The sequence below is a fragment of the Saccopteryx bilineata genome, chromosome 6 (genome assembly GCF_036850765.1).
Source record: "Saccopteryx bilineata isolate mSacBil1 chromosome 6, mSacBil1_pri_phased_curated, whole genome shotgun sequence".
NCBI classification, from domain to species: Eukaryota; Metazoa; Chordata; class Mammalia; order Chiroptera; family Emballonuridae; genus Saccopteryx; species Saccopteryx bilineata.
The window spans coordinates 892425-913615 of NC_089495.1; the positions used below are offsets into that span (position 1 = coordinate 892425).

Consider the following 21191-nt stretch of genomic DNA (forward strand, 5'->3'; position numbering starts at 1 on the left):
TTGTTTCCATGTCCTGGCCACTGTGAACAATGCTGCAATGAACATGGGGCTGCATGTGTCTTTACGTATCAATGTTTCTGAGGTTTTGGGGTATATACCCAGTAGAGGGATTGCTGGGTCATAAGGTAGTTCTATTTTCAGTTTTTTGAGGAACCACCATACTTCCTTCCATAATGGTTGTACTACTTTACATTCCCACCAACAGTGGATGAGGGTTCCTTTTTCTCCACAGCCTCTCCAACATTTGCTATTACCTGACTTGCTAATAACAGCTAATCGAACAGGTGTGAGGTGGTATCTCATTGCCGTTTTGATTTGCATTTCTCTAATAGCTAAAGAAGATGAACATCTTTTCATATATCTGTTGGCCATTTGTATTTCTTCCTGGGAGAAGTGTCTGTTCATGTCCTCTTCCCATTTTTTTTATTGGATTGTTTGTTTGTTTGTTGTTGAGTTTTATGAGTTCTTTGTAAATTTTGGATATTAGGCTCTTATCTGAGTTGTTGTTTGAAAATATCATTTCCCATTTAGTTGGCTTTCTGTTTATTTTGTTATCAGTTTCTCTTGCTGAGCAAAAACTTCTTAGTCTGATGTAGTCCCATTCATTAATTTTTGCCTTCACTTCTCTTGCCATTGGAGTCAAATTCATAAAATACTCTTTAAAACCCAGGTCCATGAGTTGAGTACCTATGTCTTCTTCTATGTACTTAATTGTTTCAGGTCTTATGTTTAGATCTTTGATCCATTTTGAGTTAATTTTAGTACAGGGGGACAAACTGTAGTCCAGTTTCATTCTTTTGCATGTGGCTTTCCAGTTTTCCCAGCACCATTTATTGAAGAGGCTTTCTTTTCTCCATTGTGTGTTGTTGGCCCCTTTATCAAAAATTATTTGATTATATATATGTGGTTTTATTTCTGGACTTTCTATTCTGTTCCATTGGTCTGAGTATCTATTTTTCTGCCAATACCATACTGTTTTGATTGTCGTGGCCCTATAATATAATTTGAAGTCAGGTATTGTAATGCCCCCAGCTTCATTCTTTTTCTTTAGGATTGCTTTGGCTATTCGGGGTTTTTTATAGTTCCATATACATCTGATAATTTTTTGCTCTATTTCTTTAAAAAATGTCATTGGAATTTTGATGGGAATTGCATTAAATTTGTATATTGCTTTGGGTAATATGGCCATCTTGATTATATTTATTCTTCCTAACCAAGAACAAGGTATATTCTTCTATCTCATTATATCTTTTTCGATTTCCCTTAACAATGGTTTATAGTTTTCATTATATAAGTCCTTTACATTCTTTGTTATGTTTATTCCTAAGTATTTTATTTTTTTTGTTGCAATCGTGAAGGGGATTATTCTTTTGAGTTCGTTCTCAATTGTTTCATTGTTGGCATATAGAAAGGCTATTGACTTCTGTATGTTAATTTTGTATCCTGCGACCTTACTGTATTGGCTTATTGTTTCTAGTAGTCTTTTTGTGGATTCTTTGGGGTTTTCAATGTATAGGATCATATCATCTGCAAAAAGTGATACCTTTACTTCTTCTTTTCCAATATGGATGCCTTTTATTTCTTTGTCTTGTCTGATTGCTCTGGCCAGAACTTCTAGCACCACGTTGAATAAGAGTGGAGAGAGTGGACAACCCTGTCTTGTTCCTGATTTAAGGGGGAAAGCCTTCAGTTTTGTGCCATTTAATATGATGTTAGCTGATGGTTTATCATATATGGCCTTTATCATGTTGAGATATTTTTCTTCTATACCCATTTTGTTGAGAGTCTTAAACATAAAATTGTGTTGTATTTTATCGAAAGCCTTTTCTGCGTCTATTGATAAGATCATGTGGTTTTTGTTCTTTGTTTTGTTGATATGGTGTATTACGTTAACCGTTTTACGTATGTTGAACCATCCTTGAGATTCTGGGATGAATCCCACTTGATCATGATGTATTATTTTTTTAATATGTTGTTGTATTCGATTTGCTAGTATTTTGTTTAGTATTTTAGCATCTGTATTCATTAGAGATATTGGTCTGTAGTTTTCTTTTTTTGTGCCATCCTTGCCTGGTTTTGGTATGAGGGTTATGTTGGCCTCATAAAATGTGTTTGGAAGTATTGCTTCTTCTTCAATTTTTTGGAAGACTTTGAGTAGAATAGGAACCAAGTCTTCTTTGAATGTTTGATAAAATTTGCTGGTATAGCTGTCAGGGCCTGGACTTTTATTTTTGGGGAGGTTTTTAATGGTTTTTTCTATTTCTTCTCTACTAATAGGTCTGTTTAGGCTTTCTGCTTCTTCTTGACTCAGTCTAGGAAGGTTGTATTGTTTAGGAATTTATCCATTTCTTCTAGGTTGTTGAATTTAGTGGCATAAAGTTTTTCATAGTATTCTACAATAATTCTTTGTATATCTACGGTGTCCGTGGTGATTTCTCCTCTTTCATTTTGGATTTTGTTTATATGAGTTCTTTCTCTTTTTTCCTTGGTAAGTCTTGCCAAGTGTTTGTCAATTTTGTTGATCTTTTCAAAGAAGCAGCTCCTTGTTCTATTAATTTTTTCTATAGTTTTTCTGTTCTCTATTTCATTTATTTCTGCTCTGATTTTTATTATCTCCTTTCTTCGGCTGGTTTTGGGTTGTCTTTGTTCTTCTTTTTCTAGTTCCTTAAGGTGTGAAGTTAAGTGGTTCACCTGGGCTCTCTCTTGTTTGTTCATATATGCCTGAAGTGATATGAACTTCCCTCTTATCACTGCTTTTGCTGCATCCCATAGATTCTGATATGTCGTATTGTCACTTTCATTTGTCTGTATATATCTTTTGATCTCTGCACTTATTTCTTCTTTGACCCATTCATTTTTTAAAAGTATGTTGTTTAGTTTCCACATTTTTGTGGGATTTTTTTCCTCTTTTTTGCAGTTGAATTCTAGTTTCAAGGCTTTATGATCAGAAAATATGCTTGGTACAACTTCAATTTTTCTGAATTTGCTGATGTTGTTTTTGTGGCCCAACATATGGTCAATTCTTGAGATGATCCATGTACACTGGAGAAAAAAGTATACTCAGTCACTTTGGGATGAAATGTCCTGTAGATGTCTATCATATCCAGGTGCTCTAGTGTTTTGTTTAAGGCCACTATATCTTTGTTGATTCTCTGTTTGGATGACGAATCTAGAGCCGTCAGTGGTGTGTTGAGGTCTCCAAGTATGATTGTATTTTTGTCAGTTTTTGTTTTAAGGTCAATAAGTAGCTGTCTTATATATTTTGGTGCTCCTTGGTTTGGTGCATATATATTAAGAATTGTTATGTCTTCTTGATTCAGTGTCCCCTTAGCCATTATGAAATGGCCATTTTTGTCTCTGAGTACTTTTGCTGTCTTGTAGTCAGCATTATCAGATATGAGTATTGCTACGCCTGCTTTTTTTTGGATGTTATTTGCTTGGAGTATTGTTTTCCAGCCTTTCACTTTGAATTTGTTTTTATCCTTGTTACTTAGATGAGTTTCCTGTAGGCAGCATACAGTTGGATTTTCTTTTTTAATCCATTCAGCTACTCTGTGCCTTTTTATTGGTGAGTTTAATCCGTTTACATTTAGTGTAATTATTGACACTTGTGAGTTCCCTATTGCCATTTTATATCTTGCTTTCTATTAGATTTGTGTCTTGTTTAATCCTTTTTTTCATTTTTCTATCTTTTGTTTTTATTTGGTTGTATTCCATACATCTTTCCTCTGTTGCTATCTTTTTTATCTCATGTGCTTCTGTGGTGGTTTTTTCAATGGTGGTTACCTTTGAGTAATGAAAAGGGTCCCTACCCTGTTCATTGTAGCAAACTATTTTGTGAGTACTTTTGCACTCCATCGTCCTTTGCTACTGTAAATCTCCATCCTTTCCCCCCCCTTTCTTTTTGTTGTTGTCACAATTTAAATTTGGTTTTATTGTGTTCTTCTTGGAGCTTTTACTTGTGGCTTTGTTTTGTTTTGTTCTTTGTATCTGATTGGAGAACCCCCTTTAGTAATTCCTGGAGTGGGGGTTTTCTGATGATAAATTCCCTCATCTTTTCTGTATCTGTGAGTGTTTTTATTTCTCCTTCATATTTGAATGATAGCTTTGATGGGTATAGTATTCGTGGCTGAAAGTTCCTCTCTTTCAGGACTTTAAATATTGGGGTTCACTCTCTTCTAGCTTGTAGAGTTTTTGCTGAGAAATCTGATGATAATCTAATGGGCCTTCCTTTATATGTTGTATTCTTCTTTTCCCTGGCTGCCTTGAGAATTTTTTCTTTGCTGTTGGTTTGTGCCAATTTCATTATGATATGCCTTGGAGTAGGTGTGTTGGGGTTAAGAAAACTTGGAGTTCTGTTTGCTTCTTGAATTTGAGGCTTTAGTTCTTTCCACAGGCTTGGGAAGTTCTCATCTATTATTTGTTTGAGTATGTTCTCCATTCCATTTTCTCTCTCTTCTCCCTCTGATATACCTATTATTCTTATGTTATTCTTTTTGATGGAGTCAGATAATTCTTGTAGGGCTATCTCATTTTTTTTTAATTTTTGAGTCTCTTTCTTCTTCTCTCTGTTGTGCCTCAAGTTGCTTGTCTTCTATTTCACTAATCCTCTCTTCTATCTGGCCTGTTCTATTAGCTAAGCTTGTTACCTCGTTTTTCAGCTCCTAAATTGAGTTTTTCATCTCTGTTTGATTTGTTTTTATAGTTTCAATTTCCTTGGAAATATATTCTTTGTGTTCATTGAGTTGTTTTCTGAGCTCCCTAAATTGCCTTTCTGTGTTTTCTTGTATATCTCGGAGGATTTTTAGGATTTCTATCTTGAATTCTCTGTCATTTAGCTCCAAGGTTTCCAATATATTAAATTTTTTATCCATAGATTTTTCCTCATCTAGCTGTGTTACCTCTCTTTCTTTTGTATCCATGATATTCGATTTCTCTTCCTTAATGGCACCTGAGGGTGGTTTTGTTGATAGTATTAATGAGATTTAATAAAGAATAAAAAGTTAAAAAAATAAAAAATCCAAAAGAGTTGTTTTTTTTAAAAAAATTAATAATGAAATAAAGAAAAATAAAATAAAATAAAAATTAAAAAAAAGGAAATTATTCCCCCCCTCCTTTTTTCCTCTCCTCTCTTCTCCCCTCTTTTTTGAGAAAATCTTGTGGTGAACTGTGAATTATAACAAACAGTGCCTGTAATGGAGGGCCTGAATTGGGGAAAAGTAATAAAGGGGCAAAAAAAAAAAAAAAAAAAAAAAGAAGGTGGTATGGACCCACAAAAAGCAAATAAGGAAAAAATTTGGGTCAAGAATAAAATGATTTGCTTTTAGGTGTTGGTTGACTAAGAGTTATGGGGAGAGGAATAAGAGGGAAACAGGAAAATGAGGGGACAAATTAAAAAATTACTATTGTATTTAGTGGAACAAGAACTAAATAAAATGGAGAGCCAGGGATGGGAGCACTGCTAGTGAGTTAAAAAGGTGAAGTAAAACCCCCCCAAAATGCCACAAACATAAGTTTCAGTCCCAGGTAAGATAATTTGTTTGTTATTGAGGTTTGAATGAGAGGAGGTGTAAAGGAGAAAGGAAAAAACTAATATAGAGGGAGAAAAGAAAGAGAGAGAGAGAGAAAAAAAGAGGGAACCACTAAAAGAACAAAAAAGAAAAAAAGAGGAGAGAGAGAAAGAGAGTTAAGGGTTTTGGAGTGCAACCCTCATAGAGAGAAAGGAAGAGGAGAAAAAAGATAATGGGAGATGTAACACTTATGGGTAGTGTAGTTCAAGGAGAGGAGAGAGTAAGACCGGCAGAGAATTAATTGGCCAAATTGGAGGAGGAAAAAAAAAATCAAGAATGAAGATAAGAGAAACAAATGAACAAATATAATAGAATGGGATAGGTTATAAAATCTGCAGATTATTCTTGATTTTGAGAAGTTATCTTCTTGCTTTTTCTTTTCTCTCCCTCTTCCTGGTCGGTGACTCTGTACCCCGGGTTCTGCCCCTTTGGCACGCTCAGGTAGAGGTTTGCAGTTGATAAGTCTCTATGGCGATGTCATGTATTGTGCTTTAGTCTCGTTGGCAGTCGAGGCTCATTAGCATTTATAGGCTCCGACAGTGAGAGAGTCCGTGTTCCTGGAGCCTCTCTCCTAGTCTTTCCTTCCTCAATTAGTAGCCTGATAATGCAGCTATGGGGTTGCTGTTGCCTCTGCCTGGATAGTAAGAGGCTCAAAGAGCTGGCAACTCCCCACTCTATTTACACTCAGCACAGGGCTCTGGGTAAGGCTCAGTCAGTCAGAGCTGCTAGCATAATCAGGCGGGGTTTCCACCCACTCAAAGACCTCTGGCTCTGCCACTCTGTCTGGTAACACACGGGCAGGCGCCCACTCCCGGGGCGCTTGGAGGAAACTCTCGCTCACTATCTGCGCGCGCAGACCAGGATATCAGGCCGGCAGTCTCACACTCTGAGTGAAACCCCCTCCCGCACGGAAAAGTTCCAGCGTTGGAATTGGCTCTCGCTCCATCCCCGTGCGCGGCTTTTGCAAGGTGCTGGGGCAGCCCGAGATTCCACTTTTGGCCAACACAAAGGCCCCTGACTCTGCCCCTCTGTGGGATAACATGGGCGCGCACTGCCGAGGCACTCAGAGGAATCTCTCGCTCCCTATCTGTGCGCGGAGACCAGGATATCAGGCCAGCCGCCTCTCCCTCTGAGTGAAACCCCCATCAGCACGGAAAAGTTCCACCGTTGGAATTAGTCCTCGCTCCCTCCTGTGCACGGCTTTCCCAGGGCACTGGGGTGACCCAGAGATTCCGCTTTTGGCCCACACAAAGGCCTCTGACTCTGCTTCTCTGTGGGATAACACGGGCGCCCACTCCCGGGGCTTTGGAAGGAATCTCTCACCCACTATCTGCACGCGCCGACCAGGAAATCGGGTAAAATGGCTGCCCCGCTTGTCTTTCTTTGTCTGGATTTGGCGCAAGTGTTAGCTTGTATTGCCCGGGTTGCCACAGAAACAGTTTTTCCTCGGCTTGGATCTCTATGCCACAGCCTGGTTTGGCCGTTTGTGCTGTGGCCTGGATCTATTCACCCCCTTTGCCCGCCTCAGTTTCTATATTCACAGTTACCAGAGAAAGCTGCCCTGTTTAGGTTAGTGAGGAAGGCGGGGCATTTCTTACTTCCTATTTCCTTTGGATTTGGTTATATATTTAGCCAATTTTTCGCTCGACCACACCTTCGGGTGTATTGTGAAACATCTGGAGGCTCCAAGGATAGGTTTTTCTGTTTCTGGTTGAAGATCTTGTTGAGTTTTGGGGGAGATTTATCGGTATCGCTTCCTACCCCGCCATTACTCTGACATCATCTCCGGTTGGATTTAAAAAAAAAAAAATTTCTTAAGTGAGAGGAAGGGAAGTAGATAGATTCTGGCATGCACCCACCTGGCAAGTCCACCAGGGGGCGATGCTCTGCCCATCTGGGACTGTTGCTCAGCAACCAGAGCCATTCCAGCACCGAAGCGGAGGTCATGGAGCTGTCCTCAGCACCTGGGGCCGACTTGCTCCAATGGAGCCATGGCTGAGAGAGAGAGAGAGAGAGAGAGAAAGAGAGAGGGAGAGAGAAGAGGGAGGGGTGGAGAAGCAGATGGTCACTTCTCCTATGTGCCCTGACCAGGAATTGAACCTGGGACATCCACATGCTGGCCCAACGCTCTAACGCTGCATCAACTGGCCAGAGCTATGGTTTGGATAATATATAAAAAGAAGGTTCTACCTACATTTAATTTTTTAGTGCAGGGAGGAAGAAGACCTGAGCTTTATTATTTTATTTTTATCAATTATGCTTGTTGTGACCTCGAACACATTGTGTAAACTTCCATCCCTCAGTTTCCCCAGGGGTGAAATGTGGAAGGTGAGCGGCTATTCATGTGAATAGCCGGGGTGGTGGTGGCGGTGGTGATCAATTCGTGGGGTTTCAGAAGAGTTTATTTTGTGACAATCCCGGCTGTTGGAAATCTTCCTAAAATGCCATCTGCTCACTAATGGTGGTGACAGTGGCATCGTCTGTGTCTGGCTGTCCTGGCAGGACACCGCTCAGCCCTGGAACTGGGCCTCCCCGGTCGCCCCCAGGGACTCTCACGGGCCATGCACGTGCCTTCCCTCTTCTGAGAGTCTATGGTGAGTGGCGGTTTTGGTGAGCTGGGCCAGGCGAACTGAGACTTTGTCGTAGTCCCTGCTCCATCCCACCATCTGAAGGCGGGTGAGGGAGGAAGCGCTTTGTGCAGCGTGACTGAGGGTGAAAGGGGTTCAGGGTTCTAGTCCTGGCTGAGCATTCCCTGTCCCGGGAGCCCTGGCTTTGTCCTCGCCTCCGGTGGCAGACACTGTATTAATGTCCCACACTGGCCCTTTGCTAACAGTGGAGCTGTGGGTCCATTGCTGAGTCACTGCTGTGTCTCCACACGGAGAGAGTCCCAGCGGGGCCCCGGCCTGCCCCGGGGCTCCCCGACACGGAGCTGTGGGTCCATTGCTGAGTCACTGCTGTGTCTCCACACGGAGAGAGTCCCAGCAGGGCCCCGGCCTGCCCCGGGGCTCCCGGACACCCTCCCAGAAGACACAGCAGATTGGAAACGCCCCTTCCCCCCTTTACTCCTGTCCTGGAGAGAAATGGGTGTGCCCCTCGCACAGGCTCTCCAGGGTCTTTCCATGAGCGTGCACGCACGCCCAGGGACACAGATCTGCACACAGGGCCCGAGTCACGTCACCCCTCGCAGACTGACGACGGGAGTGTTTGAGCTTGGGAGGGGGGAGAGACTCCAGTGCCAACATTTATTCCAAATTATAAAGAGTTAGATACAGGAGGCCCTGGGCCAGTCCCTCACACACAGACGGTTTAAACAGCATCAGGCCTGACTTCAGACTCTGACTGTGGGGATCACAACAGTGTGAGGCCCACAGAGGTCTGTCCCCTCTGTCACTTACTTAGCAGGACCTGTCCTCAAGCCTCCTGGGACGATGGCTCACCTGTTTCTTTGACACGCACCCTTTCACGCACCTGGTTCCTGGGGGTGCAGTGCAGCCAGGCAGACCTCTCCCCACCCTGCTGGGCATGGCAGGTGTCATCAGCACATACCTGTGCACACCTGAACCCCAGCACGTGACCTCTGCGTCTGTGCCCTGAGGGCGACAGCAAGGGCTTAGAAGAGGATGCTGGGTCTCTGGATTGGGGGTCGGCAAAGGAGAGATGCTTCGAGCAGAGGTCTCTGAGCTGAAAACCACAGGCTAGCGTGGGGACCTCTGTGTGAAAGCCAGCGTGTCCATCCTGGAGGGGACACGGGGCAGGGGTGTCAGAGTGACGAGGAGGGGACACGGGATTGGACGTCAGAGTGACGAGGAGGGGACACGGGACAGGGTGTCAGAGTGACGAGGAGGGGACGCGGGACGGGACGTCAGAGTGACGAGGAGGGGACGCGGGACGGGGACGTCAGAGTGACGAGGAGGGGACGCGGGACGGGACGTCAGAGTGACGAGGAGGGGACGCGGGACGGGGACGTCAGAGTGACGAGGAGGGGACGCGGGACGGGACGTCAGAGTGACGAGGAGGGGACGCGGGACGGGACGTCAGAGTGACGAGGAGGGGACGCGGGACGGGGACGTCAGAGTGACGAGGAGGGGACGCGGGACGGGGACGTCAGAGTGACGAGGAGGGGACGCGGGACGGGGACGTCAGAGTGACGAGGAGGGGACGCGGGACGGGGACGTCAGAGTGACGAGGAGGGGACGCGGGACGGGGACGTCAGAGTGACGAGGAGGGGACACGGGACAGGATGTCAGAGTGACGAGGAGGGGACGCGGGACAGGGAGACGTCAGAGTGACGGGGAGGGGACGTGGTGCTGGGTTCTTGGCTTAGTTTTTCTGGTTCCTCACTCATGTTTCTCTATGAAAAAGCTGCAGAGTTCTCTGAAGTTTGGTATGTGACCCGAACTTCCCAAGCTCCTGCCACCAGCTCCCTTTCCGTGTGGGGAGGTGCTGACCCGTGTCTGGTGTCCTGGGTTGGAAATCACACCCCGAAGTTCCACCTCTGATGGCTCCCTGCACGCCTCCCGCAGACGTGCCAGGTGCAGCCCCTGACTTCAGACGCCCTGCCTGTCCCCGGGGGCACCTCTCCCACACGCACCGTGTGCGCCCTGCCTCGTCCCAGGGGGCACCTCTCCCACACGCACCGTGTGCGCCCTGCCTCGTCCCAGGGGGCACCTCTCCCACACGCACCGTGTGCGCCCTGCCTCGTCCCAGGGGGCGCCTCTCCCACACGCACCGTGTGCGCCCTGCCTCGTCCCAGGGGGCGCCTCTCCCACACGCACCGTGTGCGCCCTGCCTCGTCCCAGGGGGCGCCTCTCCCACACGCACCGTGTGCGCCCTGCCTCGTCCCCGGGGGCGCCTCTCCCACACGCACCGTGTGCGCCCTGCCTCGTCCCAGGGGGCGCCTCTCCCACACGCACCGTGTGCGCCCTGCCTCGTCCCAGGGGGCGCCTCTCCCACACGCACCGTGTGCGCCCTGCCTCGTCCCCGGGGGCGCCTCTCCCACACGCACCGTGTGCGCCCTGCCTCGTCCCAGGGGGCGCCTCTCCCACACGCACCGTGTGCGCCCTGCCTCGTCCCAGGGGGCGCCTCTCCCACACGCACCGTGTGCGCCCTGCCTCGTCCCAGGGGGCGCCTCTCCCACACGCACCGTGTGCGCCCTGCCTCGTCCCAGGGGGCGCCTCTCCCACACGCACCGTGTGCGCCCTGCCTCGTCCCAGGGGGCACCTCTCCCACACGCACCGTGTGCGCCCTGCCTCGTCCCAGGGGGCGCCTCTCCCACACGCACCGTGTGCGCCCTGCCTCGTCCCAGGGGGCGCCTCTCCCACACGCACCGTGTGCGCCCTGCCTCGTCCCCGGGGGCACCTCTCCCACACGCACCGTGTGCGCCCTGCCTCGTCCCAGGGGGCACCTCTCCCACACGCACCGTGTGCGCCCTGCCTCGTCCCAGGGGGCACCTCTCCCACACGCACCGTGTGCGCCCTGCCTCGTCACAGGGGGCACCTCTCCCACACGCACCGTGTGTGCCCTGCCTCGTCACAGGGGGCACCTCTCCCACACGCACCGTGTGTGCTGCCGGTGACACCCGAGTTCAGCGTCTGGCCTCTGTCCCTTCCCAGGCCATGCTGGACACTCTTCCCAGGCCTAGCTCGCCTCTCTCTGCTCCAGTTCAGACTAAGGGACACTCACTAGGCACCTGCCGTGTGTGGTCATGGAGGGGTTCGTTGATGAGGCACTGACCCAAATTCTGAAGGCACCTGTGTCCTGCCAGGTGGTGGGGACGAGTGTGGGGTGATACGCACAGTTATTGTCACGAGGCTATGGAGACGTAGGAAGAGCTTTGGGGTTCAAAGGGGAGGGAAGGGTCAGGAGTGCCTTCATGGGCACCATGGCTTTTGAGACGAGCCTTGAAGGACAGAATGGGACGAAAGGGACACTTCTCTGGGGAGAAGACAGAGTCACAGGGCAGGAGTGAGCAGCCTAGCAGGTGTCCTCATCCTGCTGGGACCCAGGGATGCTGCGGTGAGGGGGACAGGAGGCTCTGAGAGGGGTGGCCAGGCGAGGGGGACAGGAGGCTCTGAGCGAGGTGGCCAGGCGAGGGGGGTTGTTTTGGGGGGCCCACAAAGGTGACCAGACCAGAAGGAAGGAGAGCCTCGTTTCTCTGCCCCACGGACGGACAAAGCTGAATTGCTTATTTCGGCCTTTGTACTTTTCTAGAATGCGGACTTATTTCTAACCTGTCTCCATGAACGCGGAAGGCTTTAACTCAGCCCTGGATTCGCTCAGAGGGGGCAGCCCCCGGGAGCACACGGGACTTTACCTGCCACCGCGCAGATCAAGGCTCAGGCGCTCAGCCTGTCCTCAGCTGTCCTGGTGGAACTGACCGTAACAAGCCCCGGCCCAGTGCCCCAGAACCCTGACCATTGCGTCCCGGGCCCCGAGGCAGCAGACGCCTCACCTGGGCGACTGTGTCCTGCGAGGCCCGTGGTTTGTTCATGCTACCTCGCTGGTGTTGAGCAGCGGCTGCGTGTGCGTGGCCAGGTGAACGTCCTGAGCTGAAGAGGTTCACCTTCTGACTGTGTCCAGGGCCTGCAGTCTGTCACTGTGACCCTCCACGTGAGGGCACTTCCTGTGTGTGGCACACCAGGAACAGTATGACAGTCACATGGGGCCGCTCACGGCCACCGTTCAAGGTGCAGTGTGCAGACCTCCAGGCGACTCTGACGGCGCACCCCCCCAAAGGAAAGCAGGAGTGTTTATTCATAAGTCTCTGTTTTATTTATAAAATGCGTCCCCTCTTCCGCAGCCTCACCTGTGGGGCAGCACACCCACACACACGCCCTGGAAGGGAGGAGAAAGGCAGAGTGTCCCCTGTTCCCCCACGCCCAGCCTAGGACGGGCCTGGGAGAGACACGCCTGGCTCCCAGCCTTCTGTCACCACGCGCCCTCTCCCGGGCGCTGTGCCAGCGACGTCCCTTCTTTGTCCCTGCAGGTACCAGTCCCTGGTGGCTTTGTACGGAGAGGCCAAGCGGCAGCGTTACCTCAACGAGCTGGCAGAGCTGGAGGAGAACGTGCACCTGGCCCGCACGGAGGCGCGGGAGAAGCTGGACAAGTACGCCGTCCAGCACATGGTAGGCGGGTCCCAGTGTGTCTCGCAGAGGTGGCCGAGGGTGGCGGTCGGCCCGTGGGACGTTCCTGTGGCCCGACGGCAGAGGGCCTTGCTTGCCCACGAAGCGTGTCTCCTCTGCCACACGCTGACCGTCCTTGCTTCCTGGGGACAGATGGAGAACAAGCTGGCCTGGGAGAGCCACATGTTCGAGGAGCGGATAAGGAGGGCCCCCGAGATCCTGGTCAAGCTGAGGTCCCACACGGTCTGGGAGAAGATGTCCGTGAGGCTCTGCTTCACTGTGCAGGGCTTCCCCACGCCCGTCGTGCAGTGGTGAGTGGGTCCCCGGGCCGAGCGCGGCCACCCACATCGCGTAGGAGCCTGCACGAAGGCCGAGGGGCCACGCCAGGGCCACGCCGGTCCATGGCCACTCCACAGATGGCCGTGCTTGAGCCACGTGGGGAGCACGTCCACAGAACACCCGGGGCCTGTTGTAAACAGACAGGACTGGCACTTCTTAGTGATGGACTCAGCGAGGTTCCGGAGGACTTTTATTCTGCGAGGACCTGCCTTCACATGGCTATGTCCCCAGTCTGTGGAGACTGAACTCCTGGCCTGGGGCATGGTGACTGTGCAGAGTTACCTCTCTGAGCCCCCAGGCCCTCAGGTTCACCCTCGCTGTGTCTGTGTTCACGTGTCTTGCTGCACGTGGTAACAGTCCCCAAGGTCTGCAGCCTTCTACACGCACCACAGACATTTCCCGTGTGGCCGAGACCTGCACTCTGGCCTTGGGACACGGATCTGCTGCCCTGGGTGGGATGAGGGGGCAGTTCCCCCAGGTCAGGATCAGAGTGGCTGGAACCCCCAGAGCTCTCCCTGCAGGTCCCTGCTGTGTAGAGGCCCAGGGAGGCCAGTCTGGGGCCCAGCCGACATCGGTTCCATTTGTTTTCTCAGGGAATGGCTAGATCCTGAATTCCCAACAGGGTGCAAGGGACCTTAGACACATCTGTCCTCGGCCCAGGAGCGCCTAGCAGTCGGAGTTCAGTAAGAGCTGCTCCGTCCTTGCGTAGGCCGGCGAACGTGGGCTCTGGTGTCCCCCAGGCACTCCTCGGCCACCACCCGTGACACTGAGAATCACGCGTGCAGCGGCCGGTGACCTATCAGAGGACCATGAGGAGGGCTGGGCATGTCTGTCCGCTTTAACGTGGCTGTCTCCTCCTGCAGGTACAAAGACGGCAGTCTCATCAGCCAGGCAGCCGAACCCGGCAAGTACAGGATCGAGAGCACGTATGGTGTGCACACGCTGGAGATCAACAGGTGAGGGGGTGCGGGCCGCGCATGCGCACTGATACCTACGGGTGCGGGCCGCGCATGCGCACTGATACCTACGGGTGCGGGCCGCGTGTGCGCTGATACCTACGGGTGAGGGCCACCCGTGAGCACTGACATCTATAGGTGAGCGCCACGCATGCGCGCTGACACCTACAAGTGCGGGACGCGCATGCGCGCTGATACCTACGGGTGAGGGCCGCGTGTGCGGGACGCGCATGCGCGCTGACACCTACGGGTGCGGGGCCGCGCCTGCGCACTGACACCTATAGGTGCGGGCCGGTGGCAGCACCTCCCTCAGCCGGTCAGTGTGGAGAACCTGAGCTCCGATTCATACACGAGGTCAGGCCAAACCCCAATTGGGTGCATCCCACGCAGCGTCACTGGGCTTTCTGAGGTCACGATGCGGGTACCATTCCCCTTCCCCATCTCTGGGCCGCAGGGGCGCAAGGTCAGTAGCCCCTTGAGCCTCCTGTGGGAACAGAGAATCAGGGGTGCGGGGGAAGGCGGGGTTCCAGGTGCAGGGAAGGTCATTCCCTCAGCTGGTGAGCAGCCGTGCCGCGCTGTGCCCCGTGCCCCGGGGTGAACAACACTCCCCAAGCTCGGACTGCAGAGAAATAGAACCTTAATTATTTTTTCTCAGAACAAATGGAAAAAACCTTGAAAGTACAGGTAAGAAAAAGAAGACATAAATTGCCCATGTTTCTAAGACCCAGTGTCGTTTATTGGTGTATAACATGGCTTTTATCCTGACAACCATGGGTCTGAACATACACACAAACTGATTTTTTTTTTTTTTTTTACAGAAGTGAGGTTCTCCTGTCCTTTTCTGTTTCTCTGTGTACACGATTTTGGTATTTTACAGAAAGATTATAGTGTCATGCAATCCATTTTTTTTCTTATCTGCACAACCCCATTCTCCAAAAATTGATGACTTCATGTACGGTAATTAAAATGCACACAGTGTGGCCTGACCAGGCAGTGGTGCAGTGGATAGAGCATCAGACTGGGATGCGGAGGACCCAGGTTCGAGACCCCGAGGTCGCCAGCTTGAGTGCGGGCTCATCTGGTTTGAGCAAAAAGCTCACCAGCTTGGACCCAAGGTCTCTGGCTCGAGCAAGGGATTTCTCGGTCTGCTGAAGGCCCACGGTCAAGGCACATATGAGAAAGCAATCAATGAACAACTAAGGTGTCGCAACAAAAAAACTGATGATTGATGCTTCTCATCTCTCTCTGTTCCTGTCTGTCTGTCCCTGTCTGTCCCTCTCTCTGACTCTCTCTCTGTCCCTGTAAAAAAAAAAAATGCACACAGTGTGTGGGAGACTGACTAGGCTCAGTCCCCAGTCAGCCTCCAAGCTGTGAGCTGGGTCACAGCCACGAGCCCGTCGGGAACTGTAATACTTTTGTCTGAAGTGATGATCAGGGGTCAGGCAAACGTTGCTCTCGCCGTTTGCTGATAGGGTTACCCTGAGGATGGCATAGAATGTGTCTCTGTATCTGTCATGTAAACGTATGGCATTTGTGCGCAGTGAGTTATAGCAAAGCTTTTCAGGAAAAGGTGGGGGACCCTGGTGCACACAGTCCAGGAGGACATTTGAGAGGATGAGTGTGTGGGTTTTAGTATCACAAAAGTGAAACGCAGTGACTACGTTGTAACTGGGCTCAGTGTAGACTCTGGGTGGGAGCCCAGCCTCTGCATGCCCCTGTCCACACCCCAGGCCTGGGCTCCCAAAGAGCCGGGCCCACCATGCCGGCTCCCCTGTGTTCCCTCTCCCGACCCTCACCGCCTCCTCAACAGTCAGACGCAGACTCCCAGGAGCCTCCTCGTGGTCCGGAAGGCTTCCCCCCAGAACCAGAGTCCCACTGGCAGGTTACTTAGAAGAGACGTTAAAAGGTGCTAACAGGTGTTAACTGTGTGATGAGTGCTCACCTTGTTTCTCTAGGTAAAGCTGGGATTTTTTTTAAGTGAGAAGAGGGGAGATAGTGAAACAGACTTCTGCATGTACCCCAACTGGGATCCACCTGGCAACCCTGAACTGGGGCTGATGCTTGAATCAACTGAGCTATTGTTAGTGCCTGAGGCTGATGCTCAGACCAACTGAACTATTCTTAGTGCCTGGGGTCAATGCTCAAACCAATTGAGCCACTGGCTGTGGGAGGAGAAGAGAGGAAAAAAGAGAAGGGTGGAGAAGCAGATGGTTGCTTCTCTTGTGTTCCCTGACTGGGAATTGAACCTGGGACGTCCATACACTGGGCAAACACTCTATCTACTGAGCCAACCAGTCAGGGCTAAACCTGGGGCTCTTTAGAGAAGCTGGCGGCCCTGGCTTTGTGGCTGGAGTGGCATTGCCCATGGAGAAACTCTGGCATTCCAGGACTGTTCTAGATGCTTGGACACAGGACCCAAACAAAAATTCTGGTTTGGAGGTCTTGCTTCTAACATAGGGATGGCAGAAGTGAACCACAAGCCTAATAGAAAGTGACTTATACAGAAAATAAGATGATGATGGATGCTGGGTTCAGGGAGAGGGCGGGGTCCTGGAGTGGGTGGATTGTGGTGTTGGGTATCGTGGCTGGTTGGCCTCCACCAAGATGACGTGTCCTGAGCCAGACCTGCAGGAGACAGGGGTGGGGCAGGGATGGCGGCAGAGGCTCCAGGAAGCTGTCTGCAGTCCTTGGGCTGTCCTGTTTGGTGGGAGTCCCAGGACAGGAGGCCGGAGGTGTAGGTAAGGCCTGTGGTCACCACGGACCCCCTGGGCCATTGCAAGGATGCCGGCTTTTCCTCAAGGGTGAAAAGAAAACTGGAACAGAGAAGTGACAGGCTCCAGTGACCAAGAGAGGACAGAGGGCAGATGGTGGGAGTTTTACTGAAATGCAGGCCCAGGGTGGGCAGGCAAGAAGGGCCAATTCAATGCAGACCAGAAGGCATTGTCAATAGGGTTTGCTCATGGGTTGGACCTGGGCTGTTTGTGACCAGGAGGTGACAAGAACAGTGGCAGTTTGGAGCCACACTGTGAGCTGGGTGCCCAGGGCTGGGGGCACAGCCCCGTGGAGGGTGGGTTGTCTGGCCCCTGTGCTGCGTGTCTCAGCGTAACCCTCCCCTGATGCCCACGGTGACTGGACACTTTCACAGGCAACGGGCCACGCTGCCTAGAAGGAGAGCGTCACCTCCGTGTCGGGAGAGCTCATTTATTCTGGGACGTCTGTTCTAATCTGGCTGCATGTGACTGCTGGCAGTCGGGTGGGTCCGTGTGAGCTGCCACGTGGCTTTTGTCCAAGCTGTATTTTAGTAGTTGGTTTAAAAAGAAAGGCTATTTTCATTTCTGAAGGATGAACGCAGTCACCCTCTGGCTGGTGTGGGCCTCCAGGATAATGCTGAGCCCGGGGGTCCGGTGGGCACAGGTGGGGACCCCTGTGTCCCTGTGTCCCTGCGTGCACTGGGGTTTTGCACGGTCTGCTGATACGCCAGGACTTTGTGCAAAGGAAACTCCCAAGGCTACTTTTCTCACAACAACTCTCTTATCTGTTGTTATTTAAAGTTTTTTTATTTATTGATCTATTTTTAGAGAGAGAGAGAGAGAGAGAGAGTTGTTCCTCTTATTCACACATTCGTTGGTTGATTCTTGTATGTGCCTTGACTGGGGATTGAACCTGCCACCTTGGTGTGTCGGGATGACGTTCTAACCAGCTGAGCTGCCCGGCCAGGGCCACGGGGACACTTTAAACAGAAGCAGTCCTTCAGAAAAGGAGCCCGGGGAAGCCCACGCGGGCTGCCCTCAGCTGCTCGAACCAATGTGCTGAGTCCCTGTCATCGGATCTGAGCGGCTCCGGCCGGGCGGCGGGTGCTGCTGGGGACTGGGCCTCGGCTCCCGTTACAGGGTGACATCTGTTCCTATGAATGTCCTTTGGCCGCTGCTGTGGATTCTTGAAGTGCTGAGGGCAGTATGGAGCCCCGACCTGGGGGCTGCTCGGCTCGGGCGGAACCAGACACCGTCCCCGGACCCAGGGGGCGTGCTCTGGGGACTCCCGGCGTGAGCTCTGTTCCTCAAAGAATTTTCATGCTGTTCTCATGTTTGGTGACAGTGCAGGGGACAGTCCCTCCAGGTTTGTTTTTTTTTTATCACTCTCTCTACCCCGCCCCTCTATTGCAGAGTGACTGTGGGGCTAACCCTCTTCTTGAACTTTATTTTTAGATGGTGATATTCAAATTCTAACTTGAGCTAAATTTTAAATCCGGTGCCAAGGTCCAGCGTGAGGACCCGGGGCCCTGACGACCCGGGAGAGAGTCAGACGCCACACAGACCTTTGTCTGCCCACCTTTGAAAGGGGCACATGTCCGAAGTTTGTCCCCATGGAGACGCTGGCTACAAACCCTTGGAAGTTTGTAAGAACGGTCTCGGCCTGTCCTGGGAACCAGTCCAGGCAGGAAATAAGACCCTTTGACCTCCTTACTGGGTTGCAGCGTGAGCTAAAGGCTGTGTGGCCAGGAGGGACAGAAAGTCGGGTCTCTCAGGGACGCAGGGATGTGTGTGGGGCAAAGCCCTGTCCCCACATCACCCCACGGGCAAGGTCCTCCCTTGGGCAAAGTGTCCTCAAAGTCGACCCGACCTCACTCACCGACTGGCCCTGCCTGGGACCCCTCCTTCTGGTGGTCCAGCCCCTGCACCACGGTCCCATGCACTTCCGTCCCAAGTACGGTTTCCATAGCGTAAAACTGTCACCAAAGGGACATGCAGACCGAGTGACCAGGTGTGAACGTCACCAGAAGTTCTGGCTTTCCCAGCATGCCCACGCCTGCCGTGGGGACGATGGCATCCGTCGGTGGGTCTGAAGGTTTTTGGGGTGGTGGCCTTGTTCACAGACCCGCGGGGAGCGGAGGACCCGCTCTCCAGGGCAGGGACACACGTACGCCTGCTGCTGCCTGAGGTTCTGGCTGCCGAGCGGGACGGGGCGGGCGGAGCTCCCCTGCATCCCTCCTGCTAAGCACCAGGTGCTAATTGGTGAGCCCGTCCGTGCTGAAGTGTTAGGTCGTCCCCGTCCTAATGTGGGATCTTAATTAGCGAGTCAAGTGAAAAGCAGGTTAAAACCCTCTGGGAGACGGTCCCCGGGGCCTTGGCAGGCGGATGGCCCTGCGCCTCCTCCGTGTGTGAGCGGCTCACTGTCACCGTCCGTCGGCTCACTGTCACCGTCCGTCCGTCTGTCCAAGTTTCCTCCTCCCGGTCCCCTCCAGCTGATCCAGCCCAGGAGCCATGGAAACAATGAACCCATTCACGCCTCGTGGTGACGTGGGCATTATTTATATCCTGCTGCTCAAGGTCACCACTGAGGTCTGACTGTTCACCCACGCCTGCCCCGAGGGTGCGTGTCACCACGTGGTGCCCAGGGGTCATCGCTGCCACAGAGCCTGGCGTGATGGCAGCTTGTCCAAAAGCGATGCAATTTTCAGAAAATTTTTTGAAGAACTGAATTTTAAAAATTTTGACCTCCGGCCTACACGGGTTAAGCACAGTTCTCAAGATGCCAAGCAGCCCGCGCTGCCCTGTCGGGAGGCTGGCGGGGACGGAGGAGGGGCATGCTCTGGGGACGCCGGTCCAGGAGTCCCGCCGGTGGGCTTTACTGAGAAGCAAGCAGGCCAGATGCCCCGGCTCTCTGACGCGTCACAGTGTTTTCAAACGCACACGGTCTGATTAAGTCGTGGGTCGCCCGAGCGCAGTGCAGACACGCAGTAGGTGTGCTCCTTGTGGCTTAAAACACACAGGTTCATTTGCCCTGAGGTCCCAGTCAGGCCAGACCTCGCCGTGGCTGTGGTTCCACCGGGTGCGGGAGGGACCTGGCGTTGTCCTCGGGCACGTCTCCCGCGGACAAAGGGTCGGGTCACATGGGCTGCTTTCCAGGGACCTGGGCGCTTCAGTTCTGGTTGCCAGCTTTCCTGAAATGGCCGGCAATGGGCTGAGGGCCTTCTCTTGCTTTCTCTCTCCAAGGGCACACTTTGATGACACGGCCACCTACTCCGCGGTGGCCACGAACGTGCACGGGCAGGTGTCCACCAGCGCGGCGGTGGTGGTGAGAAGTGAGTGTGTGCCACGGGCGGGGGCGGTGGTGGTGGTGGTGAGAAGTGAGTGTGTGCCACGGGCGGGGGCGGTGGTGGTGGTGGTGAGAAGTGAGTGTGTGCTCACGGGCGGGGGTGGCGGTGGTGGTGGTGAGAAGTGAGTGTGTGCCACGGGCGGGGGCGGTGGTGGTGGTGGTGAGAAGTGAGTGTGTGCCACGGGCAGGGGCGGTGGTGGTGGTGGTGAGAAGTGAGTGTGTGCTCACGGGCGGGGGTGGCGGTGGTGGTGGTGAGAAGTGAGTGTGTGCCACGGGCGGGGGCGGTGGTGGTGGTGGTGAGAAGTGAGTGTGTGCTCACGGGCGGGGGTGGGGCATGCCCGGCGCCCTCTGGCCTCTGTGCCACGCTCACCCATGCACCCGCTGTCTCGCAGGGTTCCGAGGGGACGAGGAGCCGTTCTGCTCCGTGGGACTCCCGGTTGGATGTAAGTCAGCTTTTTTTCCTTTTTGGGGTGATAGATAGTGACAGAGCACCTGATGAAAAATTTATTTTCTAAACGTCAAATACTTTTTTTGTCAAAGTCCCCAAAGCTCTCGGGTCCTCGGCTGCTGTCAGTCTTGACAGTGAGTTGGCTCTGATGTGAGGCCGTGGGAGGCGGTGGTTTTAGACCCTCATGAACTGGGGAACAAACAGGAACCCCAAGCCCTGACCAGGATGCAGGCTGTTGCCGTGTTTCTATTTAAAGGCTGTTTTCCTATTTTCCCCAAAGCTGTGTGCTCATTGGTCAGGAGCGGCCGCCGCAGGCCCGGGGTGGACACCAGGCGGCCTGGACGGTCAAGGGCTGTGTTCCGACACACGGACACGCCCGCACCTCTGCCTCCCGCCGGCCACTCACGGTCATGTTGTTCCCTTCCCTCCAAGAGCCCCTCACGTGTCACGGTGTGCTCCCAGTGCCCCCGGTGACCCGCAGTGGTCCTCACGTGTCACGGTGTGCTCCCAGTGCCCCCGGTGACCCGCAGTGGCCCTCACGTGTCACGGTGTGCTCCCAGTGCCCCCGGTGACCCGCAGTGGCCCTCACGTGTCACGGTGTGCTCCCAGTGCCCCCAGTGACCCGCAGTGGCCCTCACGTGTCACGGTGTGCTCCCAGTGC

The 21191-nt window shown here is 52.2% G+C and overlaps 1 protein-coding gene across 1 annotated transcript in view; it reads left to right on the forward strand.

The window, feature by feature from the left end:
- The window catches only part of MYOM2 (myomesin 2), a 90814-nt gene that overhangs the window by 10842 nt on the left and 58781 nt on the right, over window positions 1-21191 (forward strand). Inside the window, exons 4-8 of the mRNA XM_066237816.1 lie at window positions 12556-12694; window positions 12845-13002; window positions 13894-13986; window positions 19980-20068; window positions 20475-20525. Of these exons, the coding sequence (XP_066093913.1) occupies window positions 12556-12694; window positions 12845-13002; window positions 13894-13986; window positions 19980-20068; window positions 20475-20525 (530 nt within the window). The remainder of the gene's footprint in view (window positions 1-12555; window positions 12695-12844; window positions 13003-13893; window positions 13987-19979; window positions 20069-20474; window positions 20526-21191) is intronic.